The sequence below is a fragment of the Vanellus vanellus genome (assembly GCF_965231255.1).
Source record: "Vanellus vanellus genome assembly, chromosome: 3".
NCBI lineage: Eukaryota > Metazoa > Chordata > Aves > Charadriiformes > Charadriidae > Vanellus > Vanellus vanellus.
This window is the reverse complement of record NC_138907.1, coordinates 78742162-78756102: the sequence shown is the minus strand read 5'-3', so window position 1 is coordinate 78756102 and position 13941 is coordinate 78742162. Positions and strand designations below refer to the sequence as shown.

Below are 13941 nucleotides of genomic sequence, written 5' to 3'. Positions count from 1 at the left end.
CTTCTGTATTGATGCTTCAGAGACTTGTACTGCCATATACTCAAAAAAGAACACAGACAACACCTATGATTGGACCTTTAGAAGTAGAACAAAATCCTATAGTATAAAATGCAAGGTCATGCACTTGCATACTAACAAGAACTGCAGCTCGAAGATGGGAGCTTCTTAGCTGGAAAACAGAAGTATATAAGACAAGAGAAATCCAGAAGACCTGCTGATCCCACACTAGTTGTATTAAACCACTAAATGAAACAGTTGCGGAAAACCCTATGCTGAAAGTTCTTCCCTTTGGAAATATAGGAACAGTAGTGCCACTGACTAAGGCACTGCTAAGACATAACATTGAATACTGTGAACAATTCTGAGCAGATAAAATAAAAAATAATGTAAAAATTTAAAATATAGTAACTGGGAACTGTACCCCATTCAGCATGTAGCAGAATGAGGGAAATGAGCCTTTTGGGAAAGAGAGGATCAAAATACAGCAGCTTTTCTAGTTTAGCAAAATAAAGACAAAAATAAAACAAATGGGCTATTGCTTCTGTCTATAAATGCATTAAGGATATACAAGGCAAGAATCATTCAGACTCAAGAATAATGACGACAAAAAACACAGCTATAAATTGGTCACAAACAAGACTCCTAACCACTAGAACAGTAAGTTCTGGAACAGCTTCTCAGTAGGATATGGTTACAGGAGGTTTGACTGCCTTTTAAATAAAGAACAATTGAATGGAAAGGGCTTGCACAATGCCAGTCCTTGCAACAGCACAGAAGAACTGATGATCAAGGTGATCTTTTCCAGTCATGTGCTCCCACTACTGAAAAACCTCACCTAACCACAGTTCCAGCTCCTTCTCTTAAAGTCCACAGGATGATAAAGAATTTGTAAGAGACAAAGACAATTAAGTAAAGAGGTATCTCAGTCTATTTTTTTATGTTTAGGACATTAAAATATGTTTACTACTTGAAAATTCAATTGCGTGCATGCAAAGGTTAAATCTGTGAGACTATCCCCCCTCATTTTGCAAACCCATGTAATTTTCATTATGGCATTTTGTATATTGTGCTTTAAACTTCTTAAAACCAAAATGTTAGTTTCTGAAAAATAAGATTTCCTAAGACTCTCCTAGCAATAATTATTTTTCACAGTATGCATTATCACATTTCTGTTGGGAAGACTAAGTGGAGATGAAAATAAAAGGCAACCAGAAGGAAACAGACATTCATGGAGGAATTTTTATAACATTTAAAGACATTATTAGTTCAGACATCACATAATAATTTTATTTCAGTATTAACATGTTTAACCAAATTTGTGTTCGTGATTTAAAAGAACTTTATCAAATGGCGATCACCTCCTTATATCAATACTCAAAATTTGTAAGGGCTAATACTCTAATTCCCTATTTAGTTTACCCCTCCCCGAAAACCCAACCCAGCAGTCTATATACTAAATTGATTCTATTTAAGCTAAGCATTATCACCAATTAACGGTACCTTTACTTTAAAGAAAAAATTAAAAAAATCAAGTCTAGCTTCTAATTCCTGTTTCTGTCGCAACTCAACAAAGTTAAGGCCTTGAGAAGTTGAATTCCGTCAGCTGGTCACCTAGAAGCACCATCTCCCTCTTCCCTTGAAAGTGGTCAGTTATTTATAAAACACTTCTTGATATAACTAACCTGTGGTATCTGAATGTTGTCTGCTGGTCTGCTCGTAGCATCTTTATTGTACTGAGGATCAAATTCGGATGCTCCTGCTAAAACCATGATAAGCCCTGCAAAGGTAATTGGAGGCAGACAGAGAAAATGTCAACAACATCCTATGCCACAGAGTGATTTCTTCAGAACCTTCAGCCATAAAACTTATTCCCGCTCTTCCCCCAACAACCATGAATATCCCTCATCTTCTCTATTTAATGGATTGGTTACTACTGCCACAGGGCAAGGGAAGCAAGAAGCAATGCCTGGCACAAGGCAAAAGAGATCACTCAAAGCTCCATTTTGCACAGCGTCAAGTCCAGCATTTGACTCTAAATGTCTTCATAAAAACAAAGCTAGGCTTCCTTAGGACTGGGAGACATCACTGCACAGCAATTTGACTATTTCTGCATGCTCACAGAACCATTCCTCTCAGCTATTCACATGCCTGCGGCAGCACCGCAATGTGTGTACTGGAAGGGAAGGCAGGAAGGATAAAATTTCAACTTAATTTTCTGATCAGTCAACATTGAAAATTAACCAAAACAAAAAATCTTTTAATTATTAGAAAGGCAATTCAATAAATACCCCTGCAAACAAATCCCACAAAGATAATGTACTGCTCTTTTCCTAATGTGATTAGGAAAATCCATACTACCTCAAAATATTCTGTTGTGTAATTAAGATGAAAGACCTACACAATGAGGTATTTTAGCCCCATTATGAGCTTTCTGCTCATGAATGTATCGGACCCCTCAGCCACAGACAGCAAGAGAAATCTCACCCCATCATTTGCTCCTGTTAAAATAACTTTTTCAGCAACAGTTACTCAAGCTTCATTCTTAAGTTTTGAGCAAGTTCTTTTCTGAACAAGTCAGTTATTTTTACCTACTTGCAGGGCTCAGTGAATTCCACCTACTAACAATTAGTCAAGTTCCCTGAGCATTAATTTTCATTTCTGTTCTCGATTATCTATTTACTTCCTGAGCAGAGCATATGGAAGAATTTCAGACAGCTATAAATACCTTTCTATTATTTAAGATCCACAATTGTGGATCATCAAGAAAGGAAGTTTTTTTAAACTCATTTGCCTTGAAACCTAAAAAAAAAAAATCTAACACAAGGCAAGTCACACAGATTTGACTCACGTTTCCCTAGCCTGGTTTGATTACATCTGCCCAGGTTTAAGCCCTGAGTTTTGGCACTGGTACCTCCCCACTGTGGAATTCACAACCAAGCAAAAGCCTTACCTGATCACTGTGTGGTTTGCCTAAGCCACCTCTGCTGCGCCTCATTTTTCATTCAGACAGCCCAACAGACCTCAGTGGAAAAACCTGACCTGCCTCTGACCCCAGGACTCTCTGAAAGTGTTAACTCCTTAAATAAAGCCACTTAAACTTAGGGTTAACTTCTCAACCAATCTGTAGGAAAGACAACACCAGCTATGGTTCTGAGCAAGGTTCAACACAAAATAACCTTCTGTTGACAACAATTTTGGAGAAAGAAGAGATCAGGTTCACAGTGGTGTCCCTAAACTTCTAAAGAAGTCTCACCTACTCTCCCCATTGCTCCTTTCTCACCTAGCTGTCTGGAGAGGGGAAAAAGCATAAGTGTATGACAAGGTGGAGAGCATAAACTGATGTGAATTAATCCCCCCCACATAAATCCGTGTGTGCTGTGACTAGAAAGCAAACTTATTTCCACAATCTTTATCTCCTAGACCTTGTGGATTATCTGTGAAGCATTTCTATTCAGTAGGAAATGGATGTACCAAGAGCAGATACTTCCACCAATCTTCCAGCAAATGGAGTAAGAGAACATTTTATGAACCCTTTTTAGAGGGTTTTTGGTTTTGGTTTGTTTTTTTTTATAATTCTTTAATTTTTCAGTTGCTCTGAGCATGAATCTAGCAAAATCCAATCTAGAACTAGTACCATGCTAATTCTTCAGGCCCATGCCAACCTCCAAGCTAAAAGATCCAGCTCTGCACCAACATAATGCATCTACAGATTTCCCCAGAAAAAAAAAAGGGGTTTATTCCTTTAAAAGTGAGCAGATAAGAAAAATAAGTATATAAAAAACTATAAAAAAGTAACAAAGTGACATGAAATTGACAGGGAGCAAAATTTTTTAAACAAAAATTTAGCTGTAAAACAGCAAGTGAGAGAACCAGAAATGCTATTTCATTCTTTGGTGATATAAAAACTTTATGACAGGCCCTAGAAAATTCCCAAAGCTACTTTTGTTACACTAACAGAAGAAAACACACAGAGAGAGGCTGCGCTCCTAGTGGCCACGTAGTAACTCAGACTACAGGCAGGTCAGCATGTTTTTCCCAACATACAATATCCTTTTTTCTTTTTTTTTTTTTTTTTTTTTTAATGCATAGGTAGACAAACATAAATATAGAACTACATAACTCCCTCTGCCAAATTCTTGTCTTCTTATGGAGTACTCTTCACCTGCCACAAAATGAAGTTTTTAAAAACACACTAAAAGAACCAGAAACATTATTTTAACCTAGCAAAGGCATATAAATCAGAAACATTTTAACATCAGCAGACCGACATTTCCAGGTGAACACATCAACATTCCACAATGCCTTTTACTTACGTTTCATGTCCATGTTCCGTGTTTTATAGACAAAATATGTATATATTTGAGTTGTCCGAATGAGAATCTGATCTCCACTATATCGTATTGATCGGTACCACCAGGAACCCTGAGACATTTAACAAGAACAAACTGACATCAGCTACAATGAAGCAATGAAACAGCTATACTGGATCACCTCATGTCTGTTCACAACCAGGTAACTCAGCCCAATTGATTTTACCTACGTTAAGGTCAACCGAATTTTAGAAAGAAGAGGGAAACAAAAAAAAAAATAAATTTGCTGACTTCAAAAGCACAGCAATATATTCATCTGAGAGAATCTAATGCTAAAAGTTTTTAGATGATCTCTAGCCTAGATAATTCCCCCAATACATGCACACACACATATACATGGCTTTGTTTATTTTCGGTATTGTTTTAGTGAATCGACTAAACAGTAAATCCACTGGATTGACCACTTTCTACATATGTGGTAACTCCTTACTGTACAACACAGCATCCAAATCAAATTCAGTGTAGGCAGAACAAGACCAAACCAAGAACAAAATAAGAGATTTCTTTCATTATAAGAAAACTTGCAAAAAATAATTTAAGTCACCTAATCAGAAAATGTTTTTCAGAAGGGGAATCTGGAGGTGGCCCAGTGCCCTTGCTGCAAATTTTCCAAATTAAGCCATACACCTTCAGGTGGACAGAAAAAGTTTTCCAAACCTTCAGAAACACTCCAATAGTTCCCTTATTAGCATTACACCAGTGACTTCAAATTATGGAACTCACTGTACAATGATTGTACTCTATAATATATTTTAAGAAAAATGGTGTGCTGGGTTATAAACTGCAGTCTGTTCATTAAATTCCTCCTTATGAGCAAAGGTCACTAACATGAGAAAAAGCATCCAAGATACATCTTAATCTATTGTAAAGTTTATCACAAGTGAAAAGTAACAAGCAGTAAAGTAGTAAGTGATGCTTACTACTATTAATTTAATAGGCAATAGTGTAAATTCTCCTACTACAACAAGAACTCTGTAATTTACTTAATTATTTGGAAAATGCTCTCGGATTGGCTCCCCACGAACTTTGAGGTTTTGTTTTGTTTTAAATAAATTAGGTTTGATTCTTCCACAAATAAATGAACCTTGATACAAAATAGTACACAACTTTTTTAAAAAGTTTTTCTGCAGAAAAATTTAGATTATAGTCCCATAGCAATCAAATTTTTGTCTAAGTGCAGGTACTAGGAGAAAAATACAACTACAGCCAGCCCAAATCCACATGAAAGAGGCTGCCCTAACTGCTTTTGCAGATATGGCTTGTCTCATGTACAGAATATTAGTTAGGTCAGTGGAGGTCTAGGAAACACTATGTATCAGTATTTTCCTTTTTTGTTGATCTGAATTTAAAGGGTGGAACTAGCCTTACTTTATTTTAGATGCCTATCTCAGATACAGGATGACTACACTGTAGTTAATGTCAGCTTCTTTATTGATTCATAAAAGAGAAACAGGCCCATTAAAGGCATGAATCATCTTCTATGTCTACTTTAGAATGAAATGATAAAATAACTTGCTCCACAAAAATGACTATTCCTCTTCACTGACTATAAAAGAAATTTACAGTGACAAGCCTGAATGCAGAAGTCTACATCTGGTATAGGGGCAAGAAGAGGCAGATTATTTTTTTTCTCTGCTCAGGACATTTCTTCCTAACAACAGAAAGGATGTTTACTTTCACTTGAGCTATGACAAACCTGGTATAAATCACTAAAAGTACGTGTATACAAAAAAGCATCAACAGACAACAACTGAAACCTAAAAGGAAAGACAGGAAAAACATGTAGACGTTGCACCCTGGATTTTAGATTTCTTATCCAACAACTTGTTGAAATCCCTATATCTGGTTTTCCCCACTAAATCTTCAGTTATGCAGAAAGACTCTCAAAGAGAAGCGATAATGCCTGGCTGAGCCTCTTGCACACAGAGATGCAAGCAGCTGGCTGAGACCCCAGGACACTTTCTCAAATGAAAATCTTCTTCTGGAACAAGTTGCCCAGAGAGGCGGTAGATGCACCATCCCTGGAAATATTCAAGGTCAGGTTGGAGGGGGCTCTGAGCAACCTGATCTAGTTGAAGAAGTCCCTGCTCTTTGCAGGGGAGGTTGGACCAGATGACCTTTAAAGGTTCCTTCCAACCCAAACTATTCTATGATTCCCAAGAGCATGAAGGTTTCTAAGTGCCAATTTTCTGAGCCTTTCTTCATGCCATACCCCAAATGCACAATCACTGGATAAGGGACGTTGTTCAAAAGCAACACTGTAGGGCAAACCCAAGCCCTAAAATACCACTCACCTAGCAATTGATTCCTCACACAAAGAAATCTCAAGGGCAGACATCTCATGGTGTACAGAAGATCAATAAAAATCAAAGTTATGAAAACAAAGGCAGCCAGGAGAAACCAAATCAGCAACCTGTTCCACGTGCAGTCATCATTCTAGTACCACCAGCTACAGACATCTCAGTCATGCCTCCTCAGTACCACCACTGAATATATTCGAGTTCATCACATTATATTAATTTTCATGTGATCAATAGCAGAAGGTACAAGATGAATTACACAACTCAGGCTAACTCTTGTGATATCTAATATTTTCCCTACAGCCCTCTCTCTATCATGGGACTGAATTTTTTTGGAAACTTTACAGCAGCTACACTCTTTCCATAATAAAAGAGAACACCCACGTTAAAAAAAAAAAGGTTGCTTGCTTGCTGTCTCCATGAAAGGCAAGAATGAGCAACTCTACTTATATCTAAGACAGCTCTGTTTACAGCTTGGTTACATAGGATAGAATAATAATTAGATAATACTTACCACAACAACTGGAAGAATAACCATAAATGCTAATCCGTATACAAGCAAAACCTAGAGAAAAATTATGAAACATACTGTGTTAGATACTTCAGTTAGTTAATACTACTCTTGTTTAAACTTTATTCTAATATAGAGTCAAGTAGTATTACCACAAGCCTACTACAAATTAATGTAAGCTTATGGCATAATATCTGCATTATTTCTGAATAACTTACAGGTAATATAATCAGTTGGGTAGGGTTTAAATAAGGACTATGAGTTTAGTGTAAATAATCTTTTAAATCATCCACACATTTTATCGGGTGGGTTTCTTTAATAATTAAAGAGTTGGCAGCTCAACTGTGTGTGATGCAGCAGACAGATGATAACCGCATTAAAAGAAATCAAGCGGGTAAGCCAAGTACCTTGCAGCAACAAATGCAATAGGAAGAACATTTAGACACTGTATGATTACAGCATCGCTAACAAACCAAATGGAAATACAGAAATTCAGCAAACATAGTTCTATATGTGTTTCCTTGCAGTAGCAAACACACACTTTGTAGCAGGGGTGACCACTGTACAACCTCATTATCATTGCAATGAGATACTTTTCTCTCAAAGCTTAGATTTAAGCTACTGTAACACTTTTGACTCCTGAAATTTGCTTCAAAGATGTGTGTTTGGACCGAAGTATTATTAACTACATGTTTTGACTAAAATGTGCAGTATTATATACAAACGTTTTAAAGTGAACACTTGAAAGTTCACCTCAAAATCTTCAGTTGACTCACCAAAATCGAATTTTTCTGATCCACAATCCAAGCTGGCAAAGCTATACCAAAGCTTGTGGCTGTAAGATGAAAGAAAAGAAATTCACTATAGAATATTAAGGAATTGTTTTAAAGTCACATTAAGTCTAATAAACAAACAAAAACAACATCAAAACCACCAACCTACAAAAAATCCTCACATTTATCACTTCAATAAGCAAAATTCTAACAGATTCAGCAAAATCAAAAAAGAAACTAGAAATCCTCAAGTATGCAATAAAATAACAAGACTTAAATGCAACATCTGAAATACCAACAATTTTAGCTTAACTTATTGCAGTGAAATAGATACACAAGATTTATTAATATAAAACAAAGAAAGATGCCACAGATGGAATGATTTATGAGCTTTGCCTTGCAGAGTTTTCAGCAGTTTAAATATATATAGTTCAGTAAATACATGAACTGCAAGAAAACCGTTAGAGCAAACGAATTCTATCGAAAAAGTTTTAACTCAGTTTGTAACTTTAAGGAAGTGTACTAAGCTGTAAATTGTAAAAACGAAACCCTTTGCCAGTTCAAATTTCTGTGTGATCGGTAAGAAAGGAATACTTTTCAATTCAAAAAGAGTTAGGCTGCAGAAAATGGATGATGTGATTCTCTAACAGTAACATCTACAGTACACAGATCTGAATACAGAATAGCATAAAATAGCTTGTCTTCAGAAACTTTAGGGGTAATAAATTGAAGTTTGCAAATGCTACTTATCCCAACACTAAAAGCTCCAAGAAACCAAGAAAAAAACCCACACTATTACAGATTTCAAGAGCCTGCTTAAAAAAAAAAAAGAAAACCAAAACCCACGCTTTCTTCAGCACTAGCAGGTATCAGTGAGTATTGCCTTAAATCAGGACAGACCAGGATCCCTTATGTACTTGGATACTATTCCAATACTGTCTCCAACAGATAGTGACAGCCATCAATTCAGACAACCAGTTGTTATGCACAAGCCTAACGTGACTTCTGTGTAGCTAAATTGGAAACTACTATTTGTCGAAACTCAAATTAAACATCTGACCAACTCGACCACACCTCAAGCTTAGGAGTTCAACAGAATAGCACCCAGTGAATTTACCAAATTAAGTTATAGGAAATGCCCTGCTCTGGAGAAGAGCCTGGAGATGCTTCCCTATCTGTTAATGGTTATGGATTTTTAGAAGAATCTACTAAAAATGCAACGTGTCTTTTAGTGGTGGTATCAATTTCAGTTTCCCACAATATTTTTGACCATTAGGACTGTAGCTTCAAATTGTTCCAGGAACAGAAGTAGCTCAGTACAAAGTTCTTTTCTGGTCTAAGAGTCTCCTTACCACCATTCATGCTCGCTGAGCTGAAGCACTAGCAAATACCAAGGGCAAACAGTCTACTAAAACTGCCTTACATTATTAAAAGCATATCTTTTTACTCTCCAGGTCCCCTCACCTGCTTTTAAACACTCTTCAAATGATTCTGCACATTCAGGATTTTACTTTTAGTAACAGAACAAGTCATGCCAAAGAGAAGGAAACCTTGTTTGCCTGCATCTAACCTCCTTGCTGCTTTAGTTGGATAGAGAGGAATGCTGCTTGCTGTTCCTTTGTGCTGGACACAGAGGGTGGGATGTACCTCATCTAACTTGATCAGACATGCCTAACACCAGATGTGCTTCATCTCATCCCAGAATATACCTCTAAGGGACTGTCTCCATTCTTTGACCAAAAGAACTAAAAAAAAAAAATTAAGTACATAACTTGGATACAGATTTTTACACTACAGGTATATAAATGATGAGAAGGTGAATTTCGCTAAATTAGAAAGCTCCTCGCACCTCAATGTGGAACAAAGTTACAGAATAGAGGATAGGAGAGAGAAAATGTCAGGCTTCTTCCTACCCTTCAGATGAAGCAACAATGTGAGACCTAAGAAGCAAAGCAGAGAACTCCAATTCCACCACAGTCCGAGTTAGGTTTCAGAACAGCAGGAGGTTTCCCACTCACAAAACAAACTGCCACCCAACTAAAGAATCATTTCATTTCACTTCACCCTTCAGGAATCCAGAGTCCCTTAAGTTTGTGAAAGTGATCTCTCAGCCAACCGCACAAGGATCTTCTTGCCTTTAAATTCTCAGCTTTTGGCCAAGTTTTCTTTTGAAGTCACAGCTTCAGATCCATTCAAGGACATAGATGTACCGCCTAACTTGAAATGCCATGCCTTGGCAACACTGAGTTAGTAACTTGTAGATGCAAAAAACAGTTTGTCATCAGGAAAAGTCCTAGGGAAAGCTATTTGTGCATATATCAGAGTAAAATTTACAGTACTGTTTTGCTGATATTGTGACAGCATTTCTGAAGCAAGATCTTATTTGTATTTTGCAGCAAGAGGGACAGAATCCTCCTACTTGCCTGGCTAGAAAACCAACAGAAGCTAGGAGCTGAAAGAAATTTGCTATGCTGTAAAACACTGTGGTTAAAGAAACTGAACCACCACCTTAGTCCATCAGAAATGCCTTTGTCAGACTATGATTTAGTCAGCACAGCTGGTTTTTTGAAGGGAGAGGGAAGACTTTCTTTGAAACACTGGTTAAGGGGCTGGGGGTTGTTTCTCCTTTTAAAATTAATTTCCCATGTTGGAAGGATATAATTCAGAAGAAAAAATTTCCAAGCTGGCCTTAACTCATTCCACATAGACACATAGTATAATTTAGTCCCACAAACTGCAGGGCATCAACAAGCAGGGATCTAAGGCGGCCTGTCCTAACAGACAGCAGTCCTTTTTGCTTGTAATGAACATCAGAAGCAAGTAGAAATATACTACTAATATTCTTTCTCACAACTAGTCCACTTAAACAATGGTCACAAAGATGCAACTTACAAGCAACTTATGTGACTGCAAATAGGAAGGGGAAAAAAAAAAAGTCCATTAACTTTCAGTCTTAAGTGGTTTTAGTTTGGATCATCTACTGTAAAACTTTAATACATCATCATCATGATTATTTCCATGTAGTTACCTGCCCAGGAACAATCTACCAGTGTAAGGATAATCACCAGGACTCCTCAAGATGAAGGTGGCATAGAGTTACACCCAAGCACCCAATTACTTCCAAGCTTCCAGCAAATTGCAGATGTGTATACAGTATTTATTTAAATATATACATATCCTTACATACATCCCTTTGGAGTGTGTTTATTGCAGTATGGTTAGTCATTAATTTTTCAATATACATTTATAGTATCTGAACATAAATACTAAGAAATGTTTAAAATTGGCAAGTTGCTTATAAGTATTATTCTATTTATCACTTTTAACTCCTTTTAATATTGGAAATTTTCTCTAGATACTTACTGAAGCTAATTAAAAAATAACCTTCTCTTTTTTCCCTGATAAGTCTGAGACACTTGAAAGCAATCTCTTTCCTGCCTTACCCTCCCACCACCACCCCAGAGCCAGTTTCACAAGCAAAGAATTGATCAGATGCATTGCTTCAAGTCATAGGAAAAAGTTATTCTACGTAAATTAAGATCTGAGCGCTTCTCAAATGATGAGGAATTACACAGCTCAACATACAGAAATTATAGGACTTATTCATAATTGTTACCTTGTGGTCCATCTGGATTACCAAATTCTTCCCAATTTTTTCGTGATTCTTCATCAGTTAAGCTAGTTACAAGAAAAGATATTAAGTTAATACAGAAGTAAAAGAAAGTTTTCTAAATCATTAGTATACAGAAACTTTAAAATGGGGCATTTATATTATCCTTCAGAGATGGTTTGGCAAGCTAAACAGCTTCTGCTATTGTTAGTATGAAATCTGATATGAAATAATACTGCTGTATTCCCTCATGATACACAGGCAAATTCTTTTAGCACTCTGACAGCAAAAGAAATCAGACACTCAAGGTGCACCCACATACAGGAGATGGAACAATCGCATCTCTCTTTCATGAGAGTGACGGCATAGCCCTCAGCAAAGAGCATTTTTCAATGCCAGGTTACAGTACAGCAAATTTTGAAAGACAAAGGTTGAAAACATTTTTTTTTTTTAGAAGAAAGGTGAATATGCAAGATAAGTTAATAAAGCAGAAGTTATCCATATGGGCTTTTAATTCTCTTATTCTAGATTTTTAGCCTTTGATAGCATGTGTATGTTTGGTTGGTTGTTGTTTTTTTTTTTTTTTTTTTTTTTCCTGGAACTCCCTGGAACTTCATATTTAAGAACAGAGAAATAAATTATGACACCACCTCCTAAATCTTACAGTTTCTACGCCTGTTCTGTAATGACAGTTTCTTGGCAGTAATATATCACCTCCAACAGAATCCCTGTTTACTAGAAAGAGTAATACTGCTTTAGGAAACAGAACATCATGCATTCACTATATGGAAGATTTTGTTTCACAGAAGAAACCCAGTGAGTCAGACATCTCCTCATCATTTCTAAGTCTCACACTTGTTAACAAGCAGACTCACTGAATGGGTAGCTTTTATATTCTTTCAAGACAGCATGGCTAAGGAACTTCACTGTCATTTACTTCAAGATATGCCTCTGCCACAGCCCTCGCGCTAGCATTTGAAGGATCAAACTGTATCACCAAGCACTTGAGTGCTAGCTTGTGAAGCAAAGAAGTGAGATGTTCCGGGAGTTCAGAAAGCAATACCAGAATATCCTACTGAAGAAACTTTCATAGTGATGTAGATGATTTAAGCAGAAACTATGATTTCAAAACTGCTCAAGTAAGCATGATGTTGGTTCTCCTTCTCACCTCACCCCAAAACGGACTCTAAAATAGTCAGTAAGGTCAACCACAGACAACTGACTTAAAAGCAAAAATCACCAACTTGATAGGTTCTCTGATGATGTGATTGACCCAATAAATGACGGAAGAAGGCTCAGAGGGGACGGGCAAGAACGGTGTGCCGTGAAGCTCAGACTATCCACAGTGACTTACCACAGCTGCTGCAAAGCAGCTGACTGTCTCAACACAAACAGGATGGGAGGGTAGCCTTTGTTTTAGACAAACACCTATCAACAGTTGAGCAGATCAACTGGTGGTATAAAGCATTTCCCCCCTGGTGCATTAAAAAAGTATGAACGTCTCCTTGAGTCTGCAAGACCAGCATGGGGGGAGTGCATACCTGGCTCAGCCAAACATATCTTATCAAAATTCATTTGCTAGTTTTCTGGTTTTTAAGAGAACAACTGGCTCAAGCTGGCTTCAACACACACATGCCTTCCTGGCACCTGGGGGCACCCAGCATCGGGACAGTGAGTGTATTAGAGAGACCAGTAATGGGAATCATATTGGTATTGTGATTGAACTGTCTACTGAAATTCTTATATTTTGCTAAGTTTAACTTACAAAATATACTAAAACCACAATACAAACGTATCACTGCACCAAACCAGAAATCACGTGTAACATCAGGTAAACAAATTTCATTCTAAACATTACATGGTCCACACAAGGAATATCTAGAAGAACCTGGTCAGAGTATTGGACTGACAGATGGTCATTTAGAATATAAGGCTGTATTAACATTTCATGCACGAACAGCATTACAAAACCCAAACCTACATCTTGACTATTGAAAAATTCAGAAAAAAAAGGGATTTCCTTTATACCAAATTCTAATGAGACATCATCTCTCGGGAAAGCTATAACCACAGGTAAGACCAAAAAATACTCTAGATGAAAAGCTGAATCCTCAAATCTTCTTTTAAGAGCTACATAGGTAATATGAAACAGTCACAGAGTGAAAAATCAGGACTGCAAGGCAAGCGCAAATGAAGAGGAACATGGGGGAGCTGAGAACTAGCTGAGTCAGAATCAGAATGAAGTATCTTTGTCACTAGGTGGGAACAGAGTTAAAATACTGTCTCTAACTTTGGCTTTATCACCAGGTGAAATGACCAGTATATTTATTTTCTAAGCAACACTTCAGAATTGCTGCAACAGGGTTGGTTGGTTAAA

The 13941-nt window shown here is 37.1% G+C and overlaps 1 protein-coding gene across 1 annotated transcript in view; it reads right to left on the bottom strand.

The window, feature by feature from the left end:
- The window catches only part of SEC63 (SEC63 homolog, protein translocation regulator), a 62365-nt gene that overhangs the window by 26012 nt on the left and 22412 nt on the right, over positions 1 to 13941 (bottom strand). The window contains exons 5-9 of the mRNA XM_082481893.1: positions 11571 to 11632; positions 7958 to 8016; positions 7185 to 7235; positions 4314 to 4422; positions 1683 to 1777 (exon numbers count right to left, since the gene is read on the bottom strand). Of these exons, the coding sequence (XP_082338019.1) occupies positions 1683 to 1777; positions 4314 to 4422; positions 7185 to 7235; positions 7958 to 8016; positions 11571 to 11632 (376 nt within the window). The remainder of the gene's footprint in view (positions 1 to 1682; positions 1778 to 4313; positions 4423 to 7184; positions 7236 to 7957; positions 8017 to 11570; positions 11633 to 13941) is intronic.